This window comes from Gobio gobio (assembly GCF_949357685.1).
Source record: "Gobio gobio genome assembly, chromosome: 13".
Classification (NCBI taxonomy): Eukaryota; Metazoa; Chordata; class Actinopteri; order Cypriniformes; family Gobionidae; genus Gobio; species Gobio gobio.
In genome coordinates, this window is record NC_137106.1 from 26,738,013 (window position 1) to 26,765,894 (window position 27,882).

At 38.1% G+C, this 27,882-nt stretch overlaps 1 protein-coding gene across 11 annotated transcripts in view; it reads right to left on the reverse strand.

Annotated features, from left to right (window-relative positions):
- birc6 (baculoviral IAP repeat containing 6) overlaps positions 1-27,882 on the reverse strand; it is a 143,420-nt gene that overhangs the window by 114,715 nt on the left and 823 nt on the right. For all 11 annotated transcript variants that reach the window (XM_079833066.1, XM_079833063.1, XM_079833067.1 and 8 more), the window contains exons 2-4: positions 18,533-18,714; positions 4,140-4,277; positions 1,447-1,640 (exon numbers count right to left, since the gene is read on the reverse strand). In XM_079833066.1, the coding sequence (XP_079689192.1) occupies positions 1,447-1,640; positions 4,140-4,277; positions 18,533-18,714 (514 nt within the window). The remainder of the gene's footprint in view (positions 1-1,446; positions 1,641-4,139; positions 4,278-18,532; positions 18,715-27,882) is intronic.

The following is a 27,882-nucleotide window of genomic DNA, read 5'->3' on the forward strand; positions in this document are numbered from 1 at the left end:
CACAGAGAACTCAAATAAGTCTTTATGTAGATAACATGACGGTGCCTGCTCAGGCTAAACCTGCAACCATGATTATGTGGTGTTCTGGGTGGTTTCCAATAGGGCTGTTGGAACGAATTTCGGTAGTCGAATACAATTCGAATATAAAAAAAATTAATACTAATCGAATGTTAAAACTACTATTCGAATAGGTTTAAAAAACAATAAAAAATTACATTTGTTGACTTTCTTTAGCAAAGATCTCAACGGATCTCAAGAAGTGATACAGTCACAACAAAGACGCATTCATGCTGCTTAATACCGCTAGCTACCTCGACCCGCGTTTCCATCGGCTAATTCGTTTGGAACGAAACCAGCAGCAGGAGGTATGTGAGAAAGTAAAAGCGGAGCTGATAGCGATTGCGGAGGAAAGCTATGAGGAAGATGAGGAGGGAACAGCCATGGCGAAGGGGACACAGTGCCAGGAGAAAACCGCACTCAGTGTTGGGCGATCTTTTTGGGAATGTTCATCTCCGAGGCGCAGACGCATGGGGTGGTAAGCCTACCTTGGACATTGGCAATATGTTGCAACAAGAAATGCTGATCTACGAGAGTGAGACCCCGCTACCCACCGACGGCGATCTACTGTCGTGGTGGAAGACATCAGGGTCTAATGGTGCGTTCACACCGGACGCGAATGACGCGATTTGCAGTGATTTACATGTTTAAGTCAATGCAGAGACGCGAATAGGCATTTCTCCGGTGTGAACGCCCCATAAGTACTCTCACATTGCCCAACTGGCACGACGCTACTTGAGCATCCCAGGTACCTTGGTTAGAGCAGAAATGGTTTTCTCCACAGCGGGGATTATAGTAAATAAAAAACGCTCTGCACTAGATCCAGAAAACGTAGATCGCCTTGTGTCTTTGGCCAACAACCTTTAGGACCAAATCTTGCACATGTTGATTATTATAGCCTGGCCTATAGCCTAATGTTAGTGTCACTGTTACGCACTTAAGCAGAGCACTTTGGTTTACTTTTGTTCCACATTTCTTTAATGCTAATTTGTTTGGATAAGTTTGTATTTTCGATATTGAGCAAATTTCGAATTGAAAATTGTATTGTCAAATTTGAGCATTTAATATTCAAATATAATTAGAATATTAAAAAAACGAATGAATGAAATTCCAATGGGATAATGGAGGAAGATTGACAGCCCTAGTTTCCAATGTGTGTTCCTTAAGGTGTTCTGTGTGTTTTTTAGAGGTTGATTTGGAAGACACCAAAGCTTAATGATGTACAGTTTTATAGATGTGGCTTTGGTCCATTCATCAACACGAGTCCCATCATCCGTCAAGGGAAAACGCAAAGTCTGATTGTTTAGAAACGTAATAGCACACAATTCAAGCTGCAAGGTAACATTTACAATTCAGAATGCTGTTATGCTATCACAAACACACAGTTACCTGTCTACAGAGCGTCCGGGACCAACACCTAGCTCTGGCCTTCCGCTTGGTAAGAGGTAGGAGAGTCTGTCCATGACCGAAGAGGCGACCGATAGGGCTGCCACATTCTGATTCAGCTTTTTCAGCTCGTTCACGATGGCACTTGTTACCACTTTCAGCACATGGTGAGGGAGATGGAAGGTCACGGTCGCCCACTGGAGAGAGAGAGAGAGAAAGACAGAGGAGAGACATTCAGTTTCAACAGCATTCACGGCAAACAGGCATGCAAGATGGAAAATGGAAATACTAGGTGTACGTCTCCAACACCTGCAAAGATTTTCCTAGCTCGGCTGCCTAATTTCAGGCCAAAGCATCTAAATATTTCTAAACTGAAATGTCAGAACAAGTCTAAACAAGCGTGTTCACAAACATTCTGGCTTATTTGATCTTTCCCTCTCATTTAAACCTCAAAAACCTCCAATGTTCAAACTAAATGTGAAATAACTTTCCAAGAGCCAGGAAAGTTCCAGAACCCAGTGTAGCGGTCTGACAGGGGTCAATGGAGAGCTGAGTGAGAAATCCATCACCGGAGCTGATGCTCATTGTTACAGCAGTGCGATCTGGATGTCGGCCAAATTACGTGGAAAAAAAGGGTGCTTGGATGACTACACGAGGGAATGTTGCACTTTACCACATGAGGCTGATGCCATGGTCCACCGACAAAATGAGCAGGACTGCAGTAATATGCTGATGGTTTGGAGGAGAAACATGCCGCCATTATTAACTTCAGAGGTCCATTTATTTAAAGAGTGCTGATCAAGGATCAGTTTCATCCCTCTTTATCTAGATGAAAATGACTCATGCGCAGATGCACAGATCAGCATTTATGATGGGTACTTATAAACACAATGTAAATAAAGGAGCCGCAGACGCCTAGCACGATAACCGATTCCTTTGTTTTCTCATTACACAGATCTGTACGTACCATCTGTACATACTACCCACAAAAGATTAAAGAAATCGCTGCTCTCTGTACATGTTTTGCATCGGATCGAGACTGCAGTAATGAGAGCTCAAGATCAGCGCCAGAGTCAAAGAGAGAGATAAAGAGAAAGGGGAGATAAAGAAGAGAGGAAAAATAAGGCAAGAAAGAAAGAAAGACACAAAGAACAGAAAGGAGAAAAATAAAAAAAGATGGATTGCATTTTTTAGCTGTCTTTATTTAATCAGATTGTTTTATAAAGATTTTTATTTTAAATTTATTGCATTTTAGCTACCTTTATTTTGATGTATATTTTTATTATTATTCTTTATTGGTACTGTTATTTTATTATCACTGGCAAGTTATTTTTCAGTATTACAATTTTTATTTAAGTTTGTTATTTAACAGTATTTTAGTAATTTATTCTGATGTTACTCATTCATTTGTAATTGTTTTTATTTGTTGTACATTGTTTATTTGTATTTTATTATTACTGGCACATTTTTATTTGTAATTATTTTATTTTATAAACAATTTAATTCAACTATTTTTATTGAATTGATTTTTGATTAATTGTATTCTAGTTTACTTGTTATCCTTTATTTTGTTGTTTATTTGTAATTTTGTCATCCTTTTTCAATTTGTTGTAGGCTATATCTTTTATTGGTACTGTGATGGACCTCAGCTCTGACAGACTTCAGTGGCACAGGTGTACAAGTGTGAGTCTTTGATCATCCTCCTGTTACTGCAGGGCTACTGATACACCACCAAGCTCTGCAGCACCGCTGTTCAATACAGTCTGTGTGTGTCTGCACAGATCAGCCACTGTGAGGATGTGTCTCATAAATAATCCATACACCGTAATGCTACATGACTCGACTATTCTTGCTAAGTAACACACACACAGTCAGATTGTGACTGATCACAAAACATACTGATTGTGCTGGGAGATTTTAATTCGACTTTATGGGGTACATCAATTCAAGAAAAAGTAGCTAGCAAGAAACTCTGCACCTCTGAAACATGAAGCCAAATCCCAGCACTGCACATTAATGAATAGATGGGCAATACCACAACGTGTGTTAGGGAGAGAAAGAGAGAGAGAGAGGGAGAACTAGCACTGTGATTCTAGAACACTTTAAGAATGTATCCCACAAATCACAATCGCTGACAAATCAGATCTGGCTATGAATTAAATATATGAGAGCCTGTTTTTCTGCTTTTAAAAAAATAATTGTGCAGTACAGTTTTAAATAGGGATTAAAGTCACAATTGTGAAAAATTAAGCAAAATTGTAAAACAGAAATTTGTATTGTGAGAATCAATGAGGGGGATATTATGAAATATGATGTAAGTCAATTCGGAGATATAAATTTGCAACTGAAGTCATATATAGGAGACAAAGACAATTGTAAGATTATATAAAGTAAATTGAGAAATAGTTGCTATATTTTTATTGTCGTAATTGCTAGCCAGTCATAATTCTGATATGCAAATGAAAAGAAATAGAGGCAATTACGATATATAAATTACTTCACAATTAAAAAAGGCAGAAATGGGCTTGACTCTGATTCTTACAGAAAGATCAAAATAGTGACTGTTCAATCTACAGTAGACTAGGATGATAATTCATTAGGCTATTTATATTTCTACGTGGTAACAAAATCCATTATAATGATTAGAACACTTAGATGACTTATGAATGATGCATCCTCCTTCCTGTTGGACTCACCTTTGCCACTTTGTGATTGGCCGCCGTCTCATGTGAGGTATTCTCCAGGCCTTCTTTAAGCTGGGTGAGAAAGAGATCGTAGCCCTCTGTGTTGGAAACATCCACCTTCTCCATACACGCGTACAACATCTGCTGGGCCTGCAGGGGAACATGAGAAATTTAATTTCACGCCTACCACCTATTCAAACCTCAGAGGCTCAAAATATATGCATTGATTCATTTATCGAAATACAGAGCAGAGACCTTGTAGAAAAGGATTTGAACATGTCAATCCGTCACACCCAAAACAACTGCACTGTGATAGACTCATTGTGTATGTATTTCCTCATGTTGATATCAAATGACATGGTTGAGGACGGTGTTTTGCCATTAGACTCCTTCAGATTATTAAAGGATATTGATCTCAAAGGACCGTTAGCACAGGAATGATGCTGCTTTTTACTGCAAGACATTAGTTATTGCAGAACCAATTTTTTGAGAGGAATTTTTTTTTTTTTTTTTTTTGAGAGAAATTAATTAGAGCTGCAACTAACGATTATTTTTTCTGTCGACTAATCTAACGATTATTTTTTCGATTAGTCGACTAATCTAACGATTATTTTTCCAGATTAATCTTATGATTCTTTTTTACTGATTATTGTATTTCAAAGAGGGTAGTGAATTTGTATATTATTTTAACATGAAATCAATGAATGATGACAATATTAATTGTATTTCAGGAAAGGTAGTGTACATAGTATGCCATTTTATAATGAAATATATGAACACAAGAAGCTTTTTAAACATAATATATAATGATACTATTCATCATAAAATGTATACAGAGTAGGCCTAATTAGGAAAAGTTGTTTACTATAGGCTAGTAGTTGAGTATGATTTACTTATTGATTTGTGTCAATAGTAAACGGAAATGCACTTGTATTTATCTGCAAAAGGTTCACATACAGGAGCTTTCAGCATAGTTTTAATATAGTATAACTAGTCGTCTATTTTGAAGATACATGTGCATAAACAACGACTAAAGCTGCCAGAAGTTTTTGCCCAAACTTCAAAGACACATTTAAATGATTAAAGCTAGAGGCATATCTTAACTTTAATGTTTCTTTAATCATGTAAACTACCTATATACAGCATGTTTTATGCATATGTGTTTGGGACAGAGGGGAACCAGGTCGCATTAACAGGAGATATATGCAGCCCATAATAAATAAAAGCACGAGACGTACTGGGGTCGGAGAAGAACCCCGGAAAATGTGACCGTCTGTTGCAATACACGCGCCACGGTTCAGCTGCGCGAGAGAACACTGGAAGGGTTGCCAGGTTTACACAACAAAACCCACGCATTCGTTACTCAAAACAAGCCCAAAACAAGCCCAATCGCGTTTCGGGGAGGTTCTCTGGTAAACATCGCGTTCGGGGTGTTAAATATGTGTGTTTTTTTGCTTCAACCCGCGGACATGAGACACAGCCCGCGGCAACAGTGTAGAAGTAGCCCAATTCCGCGGAAAAAAGCGGACTTGGCAACACTGATTGGCAGTGTGAAAGCTCCCGCTCTCCACGCGCACAGCTTCTGCTCTGCCTGCGCGCGCAGTGTGAAACCGGCGTTACAGAGCGTAACAAAGCACAGTTTTACTCGGCTTCTGTTTAAAGTACTCCCACACTTTTGAATGTCGCGGTCTGGCTTTATATGATAAATGATAATTTTCACTATGCCCGGGAGCAGAAGCTGCCATTATTCTAGATCTTCTGTTCCATTCTAGAACGTAAATAATGTGCCGCCGACGCGTCGACGCATTTCACGCACGTCGACGTATTTTCGTAGTCGACGTCATCGACGACGTCGACGCGTCGTTGCAGCCCTAAAATTAATTATATTTAGCAAGAATACATTAAATTGACCAAAAGTGACAGTAAAGACATATACAATGTTACAAAATAAAAATGTCCATTTCAAATAAATGCGTTTTTTCTGAGGTTGTGACTAATGTAAAGCACGAGTAATGTAAAGCATCAAATCAGCATATTAGAATGATTTCTGAAGGATCATGAGACACCGAAGACTTGGAGTAATGATGCTGAAAATTCAGCTTTGCCATCACATGCAGGGCCTGAATTTCGTTTTGGAAAATGGGGGGAATTCCCCCTTTAGGTGATTCATTTGGAGACATTTTTATATTACATTTATCCCACCTAAATGTTTGCTCAATCATTGTATGTGTTTTTACATTGGGTAATTTGTTCCTCAAGAGGTCAATCTTTGAATTAAATTGAAAACGTAGCACAAATAAATACAATAGAATAAAGATACAAAAGAGGAAAAAAGAATTAGGATTTTTGGGTAGGTCTAACACTAGTTTTCGGTAATACTACATAACCTAGTAAGGTAATCAAATGTAAAAGAACACTGGATAGTCTTTTAGTCCTGTATAAATTAGACACATAGGCTATTAATCCTTATTCATTACAATTTAAAGCTATACTTTGTTGTTTTGTCGACATTAATCACAGACATATTCGGCTGCTGTCACTTGAAAAGCTAGTGCACGGATCCACTGTACTGTTTTTATTATACTGTCACATGCCTTTCTCAACTGTTTATGTTGATTTAAGATATAACCGACTGCGTTTACGAGGATACTCACCAAGACCGTAATTTTGACATCATTTTGTGCATTTTTGACCATTAAAGCACTATAATTTGCAAAAAAAAGAACTTTGCGTGTGCGCAAGCTGTTTGTGATGTGGCTTTATATAGCCTATGTGCGTAGAGATCTCTCCGAGATATTTTTGATAAAATAAATGCAGCCTTGGTGAACAAAGGACTTCTTTTAAAAACAGAAAAACATTCTTACCGACCCAGACTTTGAACAGTAGTGTACTTTTTAGACTCCATGCTAATGGGTTACTCTTGATTAATCTCCATACGTTCAACATTGATAATTGTGAACCCGAGCACATCATGACACCATGGGTATTGCTGTAGCTTCATGCTTCACTATAGAGTTCACTGAGGAACGTTGTCACGAATTGCCTGTGCATCTTTTACTGAGAGCTCAGATGGAAGATCACGCTTTAAGCCCGGAACACACCAAGCCAACGGTCGGCCGTCGGGCAGTTTTCGTGCATCGGCCAACTAAGTTCTCTCTGTGTGTTCCGCACCGTCATCTGACGTTGGTCATCGTCTGCTATTTTTCAGCCGATTCGACATGTTGAAACGGCGTCGGCCAGTCGGGCCATCTGATTGTTCTGATTGGCTGTTCTGCTAGCGAACCAGTGCACGAGAAAAACCAAACATAAGTGGCCTTCTGTGGTGAGTTATATCCCTGTAGCTCTTCCTAGAGCTTTACTCACAACCTCTGAATAACAATAAAACACATCACAGGATGTACAGCTATCATTTCAAACAATACTGTATCTGTTGGTTCCACCTAGAGATTTCAAACTATTCATGTTGTGTGTGTGCGGCGAAAACACTCAAGTTGTAACAACTCATAAAAATGGCATGACGGCAATGTAATTTTAGACAACTGCAGAAGTAAAACACCGCCCCAGAGCTTAGAGAGACTGAACAAAGGCAGGCCTCATTTATCAGTCTCATATAATAAGATGTTCCTTCTTATAAATTTTACCATGTCAATATCAAAATCAATACCATAAAAGACAATAAGCTAATCATGATCAACATTGTCATTTGCTTTCAGCACTTCGGTGATGATGACTCACATTTACACTCCAGTTCTCACATTTCACTGTACACGTTTATGAATGGCCTTTCTGAACAGCAAAAAGTTGAGTCACATGACTCAGGAACTTCAGTCTGAGACTAGGGAACTCCTAAGTTAACTCATGTGACTTAGCAGAACAGATTTGGCTCCCTTGAGGAACAGCCCACGGCCTGCAGAAGTTTGTTTTGACATCAATAGCCTCTATTGTGTATGCAAAAATATAATCAGACTAACGCACACGCAGATCAAAATTTGGATGGATTTCAAGCATCAGAAGAATGATACTTATGTCACTGCCACATGACATGTTTAGTTCTAGTCTCTTTCAAAAGCAGTCACTCAAAGAAAAAGAGACAATCGATTTATTAAAATTAATAGTCGACTTATGCAGGTTTTTCCACTGCTGCTTACAATGTAAAAAACTACTTTACTGATTAAAGTGTTTTTTTTTGTAGTTTTTTTTTACTATTTTGAAATATGCTAATGCTCACCAAGGCTGCATTTATTTGATAAAAATATATAGTAAAAACAGAGATATTGTGAAATATTTCTGCTTTATGGGTGATTTGGCATGCGCTTAAAATATTGTGACATTGTTTTATTTAGTAAAAACAGAGATATTGTGAAATATTTTTACTATTTCTATCTTATAAAATTGAATTTATTCTTGAAATGGTATGGCAAATATTTAGCAGACATTATCTTCAGCGTCACATGATCCTTCAGAAATCCTTCTAATATGATGTGATGCTCAAGAAACATTTTTTATTATTATCAATGTTGAAAACAGTTGTGCTGCTTAATATTTACCTATGTACCTTGATAAAAAAAATCAGGATGAATAGAAAATATACATTTGATTTGAAATACAAAAATATTATAACTGTCTTTTCTGTCAATGATCACAAAGTGGCACTGACAATTTAATGCATTCTTAGTAAATAAAAAACATAAATGTAAAAAAAAAAATCTAATTAAAATGTTTTATCTATTAATTTCACACAATATTCAATAAAATACTTATCTATTTATCAGGCTGGAAATAGACAAGCCTGGTGTGGTCTATTACTTATTAATTGCTACAGAACTTATGTGTGGACATGCAATATTATCTAGTATAAGGCTAGACGAATATATTGGACAGAGAACTGGTACACACCCCTGAGCCAACAAATTAATGATGCGATTTGAAGGGAATACTTTAGCATATCATCAACAGTCAAAGACGAACTAATGAGCAAGCCCTGTACCTTATGATATTTCTAACACAAACCAGATTTTAAAACGCATGACAAATCACCCATAAAGCAGAGACCAAGCCTTAACATCCACAACTGCATCCAATTTAACAAATCAAACATGCCTGACATGACCCGTGTTTCTACTATGTCATATGGTGCATACTCAAAAATCAACCTGAGTGAAATTTGTAAGCATGATATTTGAGTTTCAGATCATCTCGAGTTTAGTGTGCCCATTATTAGTGTACAAGATCCATTGATTCTCACACATTAGCGTACGTGGCCAGGGAGTGGTGAGAGCTGGGAGTTTTGTTTTCAGAGTGTCCTAGGACACAATAGACCAGTCTGTCTGCATAGCACTCTTTGTCAGACTGGTTATGCGATCGCTATATCAACAAGCGCACTCAAACAACTACAATTTTGCCGCGTTGTAACGTACACCGCATACTAAGGAAGTGCATGATAATTCCTGTCGTGCACTGATGGATGAGACAGAGAAACCGGTGTTATACTCTTTACTACATCACACTGACCTCAGCACAAGACTGACGGATGACCTGTGCTTATATGTTCTTCAAAGACAGCCAGGACAAATATTAAGATCTTAGTTACGATAAACATTGTGTGCAGTGATGTGTCAGTGGAAAGAGTTTATCAGCTGTAAGTAGGGCTGTGCAATATATTGTTTTAGCATCGATATTGTGATGTGACAATTTTGGATGCACACGTCGCAGGATGTGTGATGTCAAGTATAGGGAAAGTAGTTGATCCGTGATCTGAACGGACCAGGCCCCACGAAAAATGTGTGATTTGTAGATTAATTGCAAAGTTGAATCATCATAGTGAAAGTTTATTCGAACTGAATTCGGAATTCCCGCGCATGCACAAACAGAGCCACGCAGACAGCACTCAAAACACCAAACTCGTTCTCGTTCATGTCTATCTTTCTATTTAAACAGAGGGTGAGTAAATGACACAATTTTCATGTTTGGGTGAACTATCCCTTTAAGTGACTTAAACAACTGTAACAGATGCATCAGTATATTGGATCCGTGCATTAGCTCTTAAAGGGACAGCAGCCTATGAATACCTGCTGCTGTTTATGTCATAAAAGGGTAACTAAACCCCTGCTCAGAGCTTAACTCCACCCACTGGCAATTTTCAAAAAATGCTGGAAAAGTGGGCAGAGCCCAGCGGACACAGAGGGGACGAACCGAGGGCGGGGCTGAGCGGAGGGCGTACACCTGAGACCCGCAGTGACGGGTTGATTGACAGCTGTCTGACTCGCGAGTCGCAAAGATGGAGAATGACTGGAGTGACGCCAGCTTTGCAACAGAGCGGTCATTTCTCCTACCTTCACCTGAAGTGGAGGAAGGTGGATTGTCTGTAACAGACACAAACCCGGAGCCTTATCAATGCGAGCCGCAGCTCAAACTGCGTTAACTCCCGATGCCTACGATGCTAGTGAAGCAGCCGCGCAAGAGAACTGACCTAATCTATCTGCGTTCGTGGCAACCACTTGCGTGTCAGGGTTTGAAAGCGCGTCTCATGTATGAAAATTATCTGTACACATGACGGGCGGCAATAATATCGCAAGAAAAGCCTGACGTGTACTGACAACTGCATTATTTAACCCTTATTTTCTTCAATTCAATGTTAAAGCAAGTGTCAAGTCAGTTTCATTCATAATGTTTCTACTTCATGTAACATGACAGTTCATACTGGAGTGAAGCCGTTCTCATCGTGTGATTGGGGGAAACATTTCTGAGGGCGTGGTGAGCTCGTGCTAGGGGCGCGGATAGTGAGCCGTTGGAGGTACCATCCTACGTCACGACGTTAAATTAAATATAGATTAATCTTTGTTAAAGCTGTCTTTTGTTGTTTGATTAACATTAATGACATAAACCACAGCAGGTATTCATAGGCTGCTGTCCCTTTAAGAGCTAATGCACGGATCCAATATAACAATACACAATCCGATTCTCAACTCTTTAAAGGGTTCGTTCACCCAAAAATGAAAAATTATGTCATTAATTACTTACCCTCATGTCATTCGACACTCGTAAGACCTCCGTTCATCTTCGGAACACAAGTGAAGATATTTTAGTTGAAATCCGATGGCTCAGAAAGGCCTCCATTGGCACAATGCACTTTACACTTTACACTCTCAAGACACTTTACACTCTCAAGACTCGCTGATTCATAACGCTTCGAAGCTTCATGATGCTGTTGTCGTTATTTAGTTTTTTTTGCACACAAAAACAAATTCTCGTCGCTTCATAAAGTTATTGTAGAACCACTGTAGTGAGATGGACTTTGTAACGACGTCTTTAGTACCTTTTATGGGTCTTGAAAAAGTGTAAAGTGCATTGTGCCAATGGAGGCCTTTCTGAGCCATCGGATTTCAACTAAAATATCTTCATTTGTGTTCCGAAGATGAACGGAGGTCTTACGGGTGTCGAACGACATGAGGGTAAGTCATTAATGACAGAATTTTCATTTTTGGGTGAACTAACCCTTTAAGTTCACTTAAAGAGACACACTATGTCACTCTTCTGCTTGACAGGCTGGAAAATTGGTTGGGTCTTTCTGGAGCTGTACTCAGTTGGTTTCGGTCTTATTTAACGAATCATGCCCAGTTCGTTGGCTTGGGTAACTACAAATCTGATACCGTGCCTGTTCGACAGGGAGTTTCTCAGGGTTAAGTATTGGGTCCAATTTTATTTAACATTTATATGCTTCCGCTTGGGCAGATCATCAGGAAATATGGTCTTGGGTATCACTGCTATGTGGATGATACGCAGATTTACATCACCATCAGTATCTGGCTGCAGAATAACTTCCTGAAGCTGAACGGCTCCAAAACTTAATGCAGATTGGTACAGTGAGCGGCTACTCGTAAGGCCGAGCAGATCAGTTTGATTGTTGATTCCAGCACGGTAACCCCCACTTCACAGGTGCGAAATCTTGGTGTCATTTTTGATTCACAATTAACATTTGAAGCACACATAAAACACATCTCTAAAACTGCATTTTTCCACCTGAGAAACATAGCTCGACTTAGACCTTTTCTCTCTTTTGCAGACACAGAAAGGCTTATACATGCCTTCATTACAACTAGGTTAGATTACTGTAATGCCTTGTTCTCTGGCCTTCCAGCTAAATCGTTGAGCAAGCTTCAGTATATACAAAATTCTGCCACTCGTGTGTTCACTCGTAACACATTACATCGGTTCTTTCACAATTGCACTGTCTTCCCATTAATGCGAGAATTGATTTTAAAATTCTTATTTTAACATACAAGGCACTTCATGGGACTGCACCTGAGTATCTTTGTGATCTCATCAGTCCTTATACTCCATCACGCTCTCTTCGCTCTGCTAACTCTTTCACTTCACCAGCCTTCATGTAAGCTAAAGACCATGGGGGAAAGAGCCTTTTCATACAAAGCCCCCAAGCTATGGAATGTGCTTCCTCTGCCCATCAGAAATGCACCAACGTTGGGTCATTTTAAAAAGTTGATGAAGACATTTATTCAAGACTGTTTTTCTCTAATTAATTATTGGGTGCTTTCACACTAGCAGTTTTGGTGCGCACCCGGGTTCGATTGAAGTCAGAGTTTGGTTTGTTTGGATGATGTGAATGCTGTCTTCCGAACTCGGGTCCCCAATCGTGCAAGAGTCCGCTTAAAAAGGGTGGTCTGGGGTACGGTTCGCTGCCGATGTGAATGCAATCGTACTAAATGGCGGAAGTGAACCGCTATTAATGATGTATAATTTGATAAAAATGTGTGTTTCACTCATTTTCTGGCGAGCGTGACTTAAGTACTGCAAGCAGAGAGCTGTAGATCTAATTTCTGCTCATCTTCAGCGTTCTTCATAGCATTTGCAGTACATTCGCAGCAGATAGAAGCAAGTGCCATTACGTACTGAAGCTTTGGAAACAAAACCAACGGTTCAAAATATAAAAGTGAGGTGAGCAACACTATGCATTTTGCCGCCATCATGCTCGCTGTCGTTACTAAGCAACCGGGTAAACATGCTGATGCTTTGATGACACAAACGCATCCCGGTTCGGACCTAAATTATATAATATGAACACAGTGCAGCGAGGGCAGGGGGAGGGGGGAGCAATCGAACTCTGGTTCGGTCCAGGCAATCGAACCAAGTGTGAAAGCACCCTTAGTGTGCCAGTGTTCATTCAGCTCTTCAGCGCGTGCAGCTCAAACAGCAACGCACGGCTAATAACTTTGATTGGGACTGTCATATTAACATTAATCAGAACACTATTTTAATCAATCGTTGTGAATTCATTGGGTCTAGTTGCCGTTTTCAACGCGTTGTTCCAGGAAGAGCACGTGCACACATTCTGAATAACAGATCTGAGGTGGCGTTGGTGACGCATTGTATTACTCGTTATATTTAATTATTAAATAAGTTATTTAATTGAATGATCAACCACCGACTCATTTTACAATCCTACTAGCCCTTTATTTAGACTAAAAACCCTTCTCATTCATTTGGTGAGGAACAAGGCGTTTTGAGCAGCATTTGCACACCCTGTCATGCTGTTGGCTATTAGACACTGCTGTAGATGCACATTGCAGTATTAAGGCTAACGATTAAAAAACTAGATAATCGCAATGTCCGTTTTTTTACAATTCTGTGCAGCCCTAGCTGTAAAAAAATTAAATAAATAAATAAAAATAAATAAACACCCCGGCAAATACTTTGCCATTGGTGGTAACAAACTTGCAAATTACAATTTTTGCAATATTTCAACAATATTTCACATTTTAGATATGCATACTTTGTTTTCTTTGAAAAAGATTACTGATTTTACCATCTTTTTTCCTATCAAGCACTATTTGGAACTTGAAGAAATGTATCCCATGCAGTTTAAAAGGCAGGATGCATCACTGTTTAGGCTTGAATTAAGATTTAAATTGAGACCATTTACTGATAATGGTCAGGTAATGCATAGCAACTAGGGATGTCAATGTACACAAATGTCCATGATCTATCGTCGTTTGAATGAACAATCAATTAATCGTTTCATTCCTTAATACTGCATATGCATCTACAGTAGTGGCTTATAGCTGACCGCATGACAGGGTGTGCAAACGCTGACAAAACGCCATGTTCCTCACCAAATAAATGGGAAGGGTTTTTAGTCTAAATAAAGGGCTATAGGATTGTAAAATGAATCAATGCAATTGATAATTTAATTAAATTACTTATTTAATAATCAAATATGAGTAATACAACGGGTCACCAACTCCACCTCAGATACGTGCTATTCAGAATGTGTGGACGTGCTCTTCCTGAAACAACGCACTGAAAACGCCAACTAGACCCAGTAAATTCACAACAATGTATTACAATAGTGTTCTCTTAATAATGATATGTAACATGACAGTCCCAATCATAGTCATTATAAGTTGTGCATTGCTGTTGGAGATGCATGCGCTGACGCTGATCACCGGCACGCTTCACTACATTAACTCTTAACCAGATGCATCCTACATGAGATTAAAAAAATCAGCTAGAGATAGGCCCACACAAAATAAACACAATATTACAACTTACATGTGCACAAAGCAAAAGGCTGCGAATGCACATGCAAACTTGTAAATAAAAGGTGTCACTAGCTGTAAAATGGTCCAAAACAGAGCTCCGGCGCGCTCGCATCATTATTCCTTGTGTCTGATTTACATGTTTCGCGGTTGAGCAGCACGCACATGACCATGATTAATCGATCATCGATTAATCATTAACATCCCTAATAGCAACTCAATTATTTTTCAGACAAAGCCCATTATTATATTTATTATAATATTATTATTATTTTATATTAGGGGGGTGACGAGATCTCATGCCACGAGATCTCACGAGACTAAACTGTGAAGAGATTTCTCGTCAGGGTGAAAAGCTGTCTCGTTTCATAATGTCATGACGGAGTGTGAGGGTGAAGTTAGGATAGAATATGCCAACGCTACGTTTACATTACGCCTCCACTCTAGATTTGCTTTTTATAGAAATAAAAACAATTTAATTCAGGCGGAAAACAGTCGCTTCAATTCCATCAGCTCATCTAACACGAGCTGTTCAAGTCATGCGCGCAGCACTGATCACGTGACGAGAAGACATTGAGCGTGTTATAAGTGTGCGTTACGTGTGTTAGTGAAGCGTCCGCATTGAGCGTGTTACATGTTAGTGGACTCGACCGTGGCGAGGTTATATTTTAAAGGTCCCATGGCATGACATTTTCATTATATGAGGTTTTTTAACATTAATATGAGTTCCCCTAGCCTGAATATTGTCCGCAAGTGGCTAGAAATGTTGATGGGTGTAAACCGAGTTCTGGCTGTCTTTCTCTGCCTTTGAGAAAATGACAGCTCAGACGAGCTGATCTGGAATTTTCCTGTTATGACGTCATAACAGGAACGGTTACCTCCCTTTCCTCCGCCCAGACAATTTGGCACGCCCATGCGAGCGCTATATTTGTCCTCGAGAGATCATGGCTTGTGAACGAGTGAATGCTGGCAGTTTCTCAGTGTTTGGATGTACAAATGAAAACAGAAGTCTTTTTTCAGTTCCTTCTGATCTGTGATCAGTGATTTCTGATGTGTAGCTAATTATTCAAGTTCACACAGAACTTTATTTTTTGTGCAAACGCTGCAGCTTCTCTCTCTCCCGACAGAACGGTGTTTTCCTGTTTTATATCTTGTGAGTCAGCGTTTTTGTACGTCCTCGTCGCGTCTATCTGTTCTAAAATGTGCATACAGTCGTGAGTTTCTGCTCAACATCGGCAGAGCAACATCTTTAGAGATAAACCTCACACACGCCGAAGCTTGGGCTGCACTGACCGGTCGGCCTTCAACATCACCGACCCCCAGTACTGCATCTGGCCCACAGCGGAGGCGCCTTACGCGGCGTGAGATTAAGCAGAAGGGGGGTAAGCATGGGGGTCTCAGGGTTAGGCTAGCCAGCTATCACCACAATAAACTGGATTACATTCGATTACTGCTGTTGTGTCTTTGTTTGCGCTGTGTACTCAATGCGCGTCACTGACGCTTCTCATATGATAGGAAAATATCTAAAAATAATTCTATAATCAACACTTACTCGTAACTCGTTCATCTTGACAGCTGTAATGGTACATTACATGTTACAAAGGTGGCAGAATAAGGATGAAGACGGACTCGGCGTGACTGGGACTCGTGTTTATTCAGAACTCTCAGATACAAACACAATAAACTCGCGCTGACAGCGCTCACAACTCTGTACAATATAACTTTGATTGTTAGCAATCGCTCCGTCTCTGGTCCGTGATGTCCGGTTCCCGAACAAATCATTCTTTTGAACCGGTTCTTGTTAGTGAACCGCTCGAACCAGTTCACCAAATCGGACTGAATCGTTCTAAACTGCTCGCGTCTCGAGTCAGCGCTGATCCATAATTTACTAAAGTTACTAACTTTCTGACATGAGTGACAGCCCCTCTGACCAGAAATAAACGAATAACCTGAAGTATATGCTAGTAACTACAACAGTTCACTGAACTGAGACGTGCTGAGAACTGATGAGAAGTGAACTCAGGTCCATCCGTCTCTCTGGCAACAGCTCGTGCCTCGTAGACCTCGTTAAACCACTCCCCCCTCCGCAACAAGATCTGATACTCATTTCAAATGCAAAGATGTCAGCCAATCACAACAGTGGGCGTTTTTACTGAAGTCTCATAGCAGACACGCCCCTTGAAACAGGGCATTCAGCCAGAGGGCAAACATCAGTATAGAAAAAATGCCTTTTATTTCTAAATTATGACATTTTATGATGTAAAAATCATACTAACAATATAATTACACCTCAGGAAACATTATAAAATAATAGAAAAATGCCATGCCATGGGACCTTTAAAATGCGCGTTCAGCACCACCGCTCCCTTTTCCCAGAGTACGCACGATGGCGAAATTCAAAGTGAAAGTAAACCCGAGCGCGCATTCAAACGCGATTTCAATACGTTACCGCTGTTTGAAAGCGGCTCCCTGAGGCACACAAATATCTCGCTATCCCGTTGTAACCATCTCTCAGCTCTGTATCATGCTTGAAGATAAATTTGGTCTCTTTTTGCACTTTGAATATTGAGTACTTTGATTATGGTATTATGGTTATTGTTTGCACTTAATATCTATGATCAATTTGTGGGAAGGAGTTCAGTTAGGAGGTCAAAAGAAGCTCATGTGGAGTTCTAAGATCTGAAGAGACAATCATACAGGAAAGAAGCCAGTCAGGTGAGTTTTTGCCAAAACCTTTACAGCGCTTGAGTGTTGTTGTCTTTTACTGCATATATGTTAATTCATACTCAGAAAGTAGAACTGAAATGACATTCATTACAAGATGATGAGTTAGATCATTTCAAATGCACCTGCAAACAATTTTTAGTCATGCATTTCATCATTGAGGATTTCTTAAGAATACTATGTAAAACTCTCGTCTCATCTCGTTCTCGTGAGATAAGTGTCTCGTCAAACCCCTATGTAGGGCTGTACGATTAATCGAAAAATAACCGAAACCGACATTCAGAGCCTCTAACCGACGTATTTTTCCCATGTCGGTTATTTCGGCTTTCACGTGACTCCGCCCCGTCAGTCACGTCAAGTGCAGTTTGAAGCCACACAGAGATGCAGGAGCAGTTATCTGTGTTTATAGATGCCCAGAATCACTATAGTAACTGCATGTTTTACACAGTTTATACAGGTCAGTTAATTGCTGTTCTTATAGCCTATACGCGCTGACACACACACACAGACGGCGCGCGCAAGCCCCCGAAGCCGCTTTCACTTTCGTGCTCATAAAGTTTGTCAAGTAAATGCGTTTTAAAGGCTTGCCAGTTTCAACATTTAAAGCGAATGTGAACTATTCAACAACAACAATACGGATAACTTCTCCGTTCAGTGCTCAGCTTTTTTCTGTGACACAGAGCCGTGTCGCGTCTCTGAAAACGCGCGCGCCCTGAAGGCAGACCTCTCTCACCTGCGTCCTCACACATCTTTGTCATTTGTATGTGGTTTAAGCACTGCCAGTTTGAACATTAAAGCGAGTTCAAACAGAAATCTGCTCCATAGACAATAACTGCTGAAAGTGAACCGTTTCCTTCAAGTATTTTAAAATCCCAATGCACTTTTTCATTAGAAAAAAAAATTCCACCTGTAATAGTAGAAAATATTTACAGTACAAACCTTATCAGTGAACTTACTCAAAAACCTTATGAGGGCAAAAAGAAAAGAAAAGCAAAATAATCGTTCATTAATCGTAATCGAGGTCAAATGTTCAATTAATCGAGGTTTTTATTTTTGGTCAAATCGTTACAGCCCTACCCCTATGTTATATACAATCAATTAATATACACAATATGCTGGGTTTCTTACCTCAGTAACCGGCAGCTCCAGCTGCACCAGATCTTCTGGCTTGGACACAGGAGCCTGGAGAGCCGTGTCCAAAAGAAGAATCCCATTCAAGTCCTTCCTGCAGCCGACAGCGTAATCGTCCACAAACAGCACCTTATCCACAGCTGGGAAGTACTGACACCTCACTCGGCCCCCGGGTTTCGCTGTCACAAAACAAACCAAAGAGGATGAAGAATAATTAGCGCTCAGTGCCAATCTTTAGATGCTTTGCTACATTATACCTATTATAACATACATATCAAAAAATTAAACAAGTAATACACAGTAGCTGCATTTACATGGACCCTAATAACCTGATAGGACATGTAAACGCTTGATCAGATTAAAAAAAAGGAAACTGAAAAGTTGTGTCTATGTGCAATGATGTAGAAATGACGTAATGAATTATAAGGAAGCACAGAAGGAGCTGTTGTTGTTGTTGAATATAGTGTCATAAATGGCGTGTCATTCTAAAATTCTCCTTCCACTCATCGCCTTTGAAGTGGTGCAGGGCAGTCTTTGCTTCAGACAATCTATCATAATAAAGCATAATGCTATTGTGAAATCAAAGGCTGCGATTCAGTTAGATATATGCGCTGCCGCTGCGGCTTTCAGGGTGAAGCACAATGCTTTATTTACAATGTGTGCAGGTTACGAGTTTCTTCGTCTCAGAGCGGCTCCATTCACAGTAAATGCTGCTCCACACAAACTCAGTCTCTGCATGTGTGCCATTTGTTTGGGTTTCCAATAATGTGCATTTGGGAACGCATAAAGTCTGACGCACTTTGTGTTTCATGATAAGTGTTGCAATGTTATCATTTAAATGCATGGAGGACATCTCAACAGCTCGGTTAACAAACTCAGTCTCTGTATATGCATGTGAGCTGGGGTTGCTTATAGCGATAATCTGGGAATGCAACGTGCGCCAACACATGAGAATACATCAATACGTTGAGAATACAAACAATTAGCAGGTCGTTGGGGTTAATATGTAATGTACATAAGACGATTATGTTTATATTATGTATATTACATTATGTACTGTATTGTTTCGAATAGAAGAGTGTTTTTTTTTTCTTCTTGGAAATACATCTGAAAAAATAGGGTCATCTTATATTTGGAAAAATATGGTATTTTAACAATGCTTCCATAGAACCATATGATTACTTTTGATACTTTATTTGAACCAATTATTATTGCCTTATTGGTATGTATTTTAAGTAGTGCTGGGCAAATAATTTATTTATATTTTTTTTCATTTAAACGCATTAAAAATATTTAACGCAAATAATGCAGCGTCCGTTTTTATATCCATTTTTGCCTAGCATTACATTATATGATCACGCTCTTATTCAAAATGCTTTTAAACCATCTAAGCGTGACAAGAGAACGCGCTGTATGGCAGTGTCCTTTCTGTGTGGGTGCGTCTCAATCAGATCCCCGCCAGTCTCGTGCACACATCGAGTTCTCTTTCGCTCTTCGACAAACAATAACAACACAGAGAGAGTTGCCAAAATGGCAGTTTTGTCGAGTATTCTCATATTAGGAGTCTTAAATTAGTTAAATAACGTCTTAAATGAACGTGAGAAAATGAGATGCGCGTCAGATCCGATCTTAAAATGACAGCAGCACTGATGATGTCTGTCATTAATGTTCAGCAAAGAACAAAGGTAACAGAGAAAAGATGATTAATCTATATTTAATTTATTATTTATGCAGTTAAGAAAGGTGTTTGATAACTATTACATTTCTGTACATGTCTAACAGGGAAGGCCACATGTAAATATAACATTTATTATAATGGGTTTATTTAAAGATTGTTTTAAGTTCACTTAAAAGTAGTTTTTTTTAAAGCCTAATAAATGTTGAAATTGGTAGATTTCATTTATACTGTAATGTAACGTCATTAATGTTTCATAGAGACATTAGTATCAGTGATACTGGCCTTCATTCATAAAAAGATGCCATTACAACACATATTTAAAATATGCTGTCTTTAAATTGTTTCTACATTAATTTGGAGAGTAACTGAAATTATTACAATATCAAAATAGTAAAAACTTGCGATTAATTACAGAAAACTATTTATTTTTATGTTAGATTTATTTTTATTTTTTTATGTTTTAAATCAGATTACTCGATTAATCGTCAAAATAATCGTTAGTGACAGCTAGGGGTGTTTGATCAAACAGCTGAATGAAAATATTCAAGGAGCTACTTTAATTTCAGGATTCACACTTTTAAGCAATTGCTGCTGTAAATCCCAAAAAGTGAGTGTGTGAACGCAGCCATAGTAAACACCATTCATAATTAGGCCAACACTGCATAAACCTTACTTTTTTTGATAAATAAGATTGTCATTGGATAAAAGTTCATACATAGATTAGTTACGGTTACTGGTAAATTATCTATTGGTAAGTTAACCAAAGGATCAATTGACTATTCCGAAAATAAACAATAGGGCTGCACGATATGAGGAAAAGCTGCGATGTGCGATAACATTGTTTAATATTGCGATGACGATATGACGATAAATATTCAAATGTGAATGTTAGCTATACTGTTCCCATGTCTTAGTGCTTTAATAGGTCGTGTTCAGTGTTGGGCAGTAACGGAATACATGTACCGGCATTACGTATTCAGAGAATACATATGATGCCTAACTGTATTCTGTTACAGTTACAATTTAAATAGTTGATATTTAGAATACAGTTACATTGTTAAAATCAATGGATGACATTAACCATAGCCTACTTCTGTTTCATGAGTTTATTTACTCTCTAAATAAATGAAGGCAACTCAATGCATTTCTCAGAACGCCCCAATATGAAAACGAAAAAATGCACAGTTTGCGTGATCAGTCGGAAGAGGAGCAGCGGGAGCTAGAGGTAGAGATGGAGCCAGAACAACAGAGCCAGGGCAAGAAATCGTTTCTATCTTAGAAATTCAAACAGCATTTCATATTAAAGAAAGAGAAGGGAGAACGAAATAGAACACGGCAGTGCAACTGTGCAGTGCCGCGGTGGTGGCTATAGGCTACACGCACGCACACCTATATATTTTTTTTATATAGCCTATATTATATTTATAAATTCGTTATATATTCGTTAAATATATTATTCGTTTATATATTTTATTTTCAAAATGTAGGCTATTTAATTGAGATTGACGTATATATATATATATAATTTATATAGGCTACCTCAATTAAATAGCCTACATTTTGAAAAAAAAAGAAGGCTCAAACATGCGTGTTTATTTTAGTAGGCCTACTTCCGTCAGTGAAACAACAAACTACAGTCTGTAGAACATTTAAATAAATATCTGTAAATAATCTAAATATAAATGGTATAAGTTAAATATTAGTTAAAGAAAAAATTCTAATATGGCGTGTCCGCGAGAGAGACCGAGTGTGTCCGCGAGAGAGAGTCCTGTTAAATTCTGGCATCACCTCAATCAGTCTGATACTGAATCTTTATATAATGGTTAACCCATTATATTCGTTTGCTGTAGGCCTACTTCACATATTATTGAATGTAGCCTATATAATTGCAATTATTTAGATAAATGTCCTATAATTATAATAATTGCAATTATATAGGCTACATTCAATAATATGTGAAGTAGGCCTACAGCAAACAAATATAATGGGTTAACCATTATATATAGATTCAGTATCAGACTGATTGAGGTGATGCCAGAATTTAAAATTCCTATAATTATTATTAGAGATATGGTTACATTGACATAGCATTAGATAGATAAACAAATAAATAAATACATTTTATCCATTTGTTTATTTGCAGGTCTCTACCCGTCTATAGCTGCGAGAGAGGCTTAAACAATAACACACACACACAAACTTTGTTGTAGATACAGACATTTTAAATATGGGTAACAAAACTTATACTGCTAGTTTCCTTCAGGTTTAGTTAGGGTAGGCTACATACTATACATTAGGCTACTAACCAGTGGTTAAAGTGGGATTTGGCAGGTGGGGGAACTCTCAAATTTTGTGTAGGTGTAACAGAGAAAAACGACTCACCGTGGGACAACATATTGAGTATTGTGATATAGCAATATTTTTGGGGATAAGAGTGTCACTGTGGCACCACCAAGTATCACAATACTTATTTATTTGATAGCCTATTTTAATGGTTTTATTTTGGTCCATCATCTACACTGATATGATGATGATGATGATGATGATGATGATGATGAAAATTGCTAAGCACCACAATATGAACATATTCACAATGTAAATTCAAACATAAAAATGGGAACTTTTGTAAACTTTTTTTTTTGTAACTTGTAGCATATACAAGTGCCTTAAGGAGTTTTAAAACCAGTAAGGTCCCAAATTTGAACTATTTATTTTAAGACAGGTGAATGCTACATTTTTTTTATAATGAAGCAGATTATCTGTCATACCTGCTCTCTCCTCATTTCATCACACTCTCATTTCCATTACTCTTTCTGTTTCTCTGTCTCTTGCCCTGGCTCTTCCCCACACCTGAGCTTTGACTTATAGTCTTTTCATTTTTGTCTGGGTCAGCGAAGAAAGTAAACATATGGTCAACTGATGTTTAGCTTATGTTTTATTAAGCATTTTCTTAGACAAGTTAATTTAGGGAAGGTTACAAACGCTAGCTAAATACATTTAATAAATTAATTCACAAGTAGGCCTACACACCATATGCCTAATATGGGGAAATTATTTTACAACATTTATTATATGCACCTCTGAAAAATACTGAGGTCTGGACCACGGCAACTCCATAGCCGACTACATCATGATTACAGTCTAGTTTACCTCAACACTTCCGTTTACATGGTCAGAGCTTCAGTCTGGTTCAGCATCTCTCGCGCACTGTCGGTCTCTCTCGCGCACGCTCGGCATCTCTCGCAGACTGTCGGCCTCTCTCGCGGCATTCGCTTCGCTTTTGTCATATACGGGCGCCTCATAGATAAGTTCTCTTCATGCTTAACAAATAAGCATGGAGAGAACTTATCCGTCTGGTTTGGCCGTTTGCTCTAATATTAACCTAGATAAATATGCGTTATTATTCGGCACATATCCAAGTGTTTGTGTGGAGTGTGGAAGCTGAAGTATAGCGCGCTTGCATGACATGAAGGCGCCGGCGCGGTCACTGGCATTTTTATTCCTGACAGAGAAAACAACTTAAAATACTCCATAATTTATGGTCATACAGAACAAACAGGACGCGCGCTTTCTTTCGTTCTATAGTCTGCAGCGCATCTCATAAATGGACCGAAACTAAACGTAACAGGCTTCTTGCCTCACATAGGCTATATGAGAAACATATCTAGCCTATAGAAAGCTTGAAATGTGTACTTTTAAACAAACAAATTCAAATCGAAAACAAATACTCTCTGCTTATGTAATCGGCTAGTTGATAAAATAATGATTACATTATAATGATAACCATATATTTCTATATGCGGTGAGTGGAATTTTCCTGTCACCACCACACAAAGCACCGTTTTTAAGGTGACAACTGGTTATCAATATGAAGCTTACTGTATTTTGAAGATATTGTATTGTATCTTACATTACGAAGATAAAGATTGACATTTTGTTAATTAAACAAAAAGCACTTTAATGTTTTAAAAATTAAAACACTTAAAAAATATATATATATATTGTTAGATGTATTTTGACTACTTTTTGTATGTTGTAAAGTTAGATAACGAAGATATATTAACATAAAACAAAAACATTTAATAGGGCCTCATTGATTAATTTTGCCTGGGGCCCCCACTCAATGTTGGTTCGCCTCTGCACATACATTTGACCAAGTCTAATAGCAAGCACAAACTGTGTTAAATAAAGTAAAGTTTGAAGTAAAATGTATCTGTCCTACTCCGTTTTCTACTTTACCACAGTAAATGATGCAAATATAGCCTAGGCTAGCTACTCCTAAATTAATCAAGCAAGGAAGACACGTTTAATCCCCTGTGAGAGACGTAAATGAGGATTTGGGGAAACAAATAAGAGATTCCTTGTCCAGTAGAATAAAATGGAGTAAGCCTAAGCCTATTGTTAAATTCGAGGAAAATCGTGTGACCAGATAGCAAAACGCAAGCAATCTTAAATTTGTCTCACCACACAAAGCTTCCTCTCTCGTTCAGCCTGAATCCATATGTTTCCATGGCTGCGATGTAACATTTAATTGCAAACCTATTATTTATTTTGTAAATGAAGCTTTGTGTTTCACTCGTGTCATTAATATTCACGTAAAACAGCATTCACAAACAGAAAAAGGTGTTTTGGCCGACCACCGCCGGTGCCCTGCTTAGTTGACGTGCAACTTTACATTCTCCTATGTGCTGATTTACCAGCCCAAGCGCCGTTGGCCCCGTTGACGGCAGCTAAATATTTTATAATATGTTTAGTAAGCAGGATTTGATGGCCGCATTCTTAGATTTATAAAATGCAATTCAATGTAGAAGTAATCCAAGTATTCAGAATACGTTACTCAGATTGGCGCATGTAATAAACTGTTTTCCCTTATTCATCGTGTCAGGCTGTCGGTTGCGATGTGTTCATCGCGCGAGTTCATATCGCGATGACGATGAAAATTCGATGTATCGTTCAGCCCTAATAAACAATAGATTAACCAGAAAAAAATAATTCTTAGATTAATCAATTGAAAAAATATTCGTTAATTCCCAAGTGATACATATAGCCTAGTAGTATTGCCAGATTATTGGTGATACACAGCCCTAGTTAGTAGTATGCCCCAACAGCGGGATATACTGTATATTTACACATTTAAAATAAAAATGCATCCAACATTTTTTTAAAGTATTTAACATACAAAAAAAAATGTATAAAGGGAATGAGACACTCAATATACTCGTAATATAGTAACGACTAAAGGAGTTGCAGGGCCAATGACAAACAATATAAAATCCACAATATAGCACAATGTCCAAGGCAGATTTACAATGTACAGCACACCATTTAAAAGCTTGGGGTCGGAAACATTAATAAATTTTTTAGAAAGTAGTAACCAAGGCTGCATTTATTTGACCAAAAATGGAGTAAAAACAGAAATGTTGTGAAATATTAAAAATATATATATTTTAATATATTTTAAAATGTAATTTTGATAGAAATTGTGATAGAAAAGCCATTACTTCAGTCTTCAGTGTCACATCACAAATCACTCTAATATCCTGATTTGGAGCTCAAACTTAATTTGAAATACTGGTTTATTAGAAAGAATTGATGATGAATACAAGAATATGCAGAATGCAAATAAAGAAATTCTAAACTTGTTCTGGTTAGGGTTACGCCCTCGCTTTAACAAATCAGAATTGAGACAAACATCCAGGACATTCACCAACACCAAACGAGGAAAAGTGAGAAATGTCACTGGCATCAAATCAGCATGTCATTCCAAAATGCTCTGTTCCATTTTACCCTCAAAAAAAAGCCAAGGCATGCAAATATGACTGAAATCTGATTAGTAGTAAGGTGATAACGTTTTGACAACAGTTTTTTTAAAAGAGAGTTGAGAACAACGGGTTATCATATAAATGCTGTATTCACAAGAAATTTCTACCGACATTTAGTCTGTTTTAATGCATTTTAAATCACACTTCTTAACACAAAGCAAGAGGAAACAAGAGCAACAGCCATCCCCCAAATCTTCTCCCCAAGTGGCCGTTACACACTCAGGTGAGAAAAAAGGGAAAACCTCCCTAATCAATATTATCCATACAAGCATGAGTCAACTGTTCTGTGCTAGCAACTCTCTGTGCCGAGACTCCCTGCTAAATAACTCAATTTCAATTACAAACAGACATGTTAGTATAGTATGACATCACAAGACTCGAAATTTGACGTAGTCAAATCACTAGAGTAAGACCCAACTCTCTGCCTAAAGATACAGCCTTGTTGTTGTTGCACACATGGAATTTTAAGCAAAGAATTAATGTGCTACAATGTTATCGATCATTCCTTGCATTTCATATGAATAAACAGGTGTTCCAGCTCAAGAAAGAAAGTCAAAGACCAGCACATCTCCACTTATTGAATTCCTATCACCGCTTTCTGGGAACTTAAAACAATTAAACTCTGATGGTCAGATGTCTTTTTCAAATTAGGCCTGCACTAAATGTCACATTAATAAACTCTAGTTCAACATACTTCAAATCTGGCCTTAAAGTTTATCTGGAAAGTAAACATTAACAAATGTTTACACATGTTCATTAATACACATTTGACAGAAGACTGTCCTTTCATTAAATTATTGAGGCTTGCAATCTTACACTTAATGAGCTAGACATTTTGCAAGAATAATAAAAACTTAAACAGATATTATATAATAATGTATGAATAAACAAAATTATATAGATTAAAAACATTAAATCTCTATTTATGGGGAGAGTCTGTGAAAGAGTGGCTTTTGTTTTTTTAAATATTAATATGAACCCATTTTCTTTTTTAATATTACGGCAACAATACATAGCACCAGTGTAATTATGCATGAATATCATTACGCAATTTTAACATTTGACACAAACTATATATAAATATAAATAAAAAAAACAGACTGACAAGTGCATTTAACAGGAATAACAACTATACAGGCACTCATTCTCGCATTCAAAATGACATGTTTAACAGCAAACCGGCACAGAAACCACTCGAACCTTCCAAAACCACACATACGATCATAAAATAACCTAAATAAATATAAATAATCATGTTGTACGGAATTTTATAGTCAGCTGTCACCTGTCATGAGCAGTGTTACTGAACCGTCGCAGGCAGGCTAGGCTATCGCTAGGCTAACGTTAGCATGATTAGCTCAATTTCTGTCAGCTAATTTAGAGCCAAAATCAATAAACTGTTTTCTTTAACTGTCGAAACCTATGATAATATGCACAATAAACCATTGCCATGTATTAACGTGTGTTGGATTTCAATGACACCAAGTTTGACAAAGACACACACCTATTCGAGCTGATATATTTGCTAATGTTTAGAATAGCTTTGGTACCGCTTTACCCCAAGATCATCGGCTTTTAGATCGTGTCTTGATTTAGTTTTATTGGAGAATTAAAATACAAATAAATGATGCGTAATGTAAATAAGCACCACTGATGTGTACATAAACGGTGTGTTCGTGAATAACGTGGCAATGTTTACAGTGATCCGGCAGCACAACTGATTCAGAAGGCCCTAAACAGTGAGGATCACCAGGAGGCCCAAAGACTGAGGGATCACTTACACAACAACTGTATTAAGAGCGAGTGAATATTCTCACAAAAGCCTCTTTATTATCACATAGACCTAT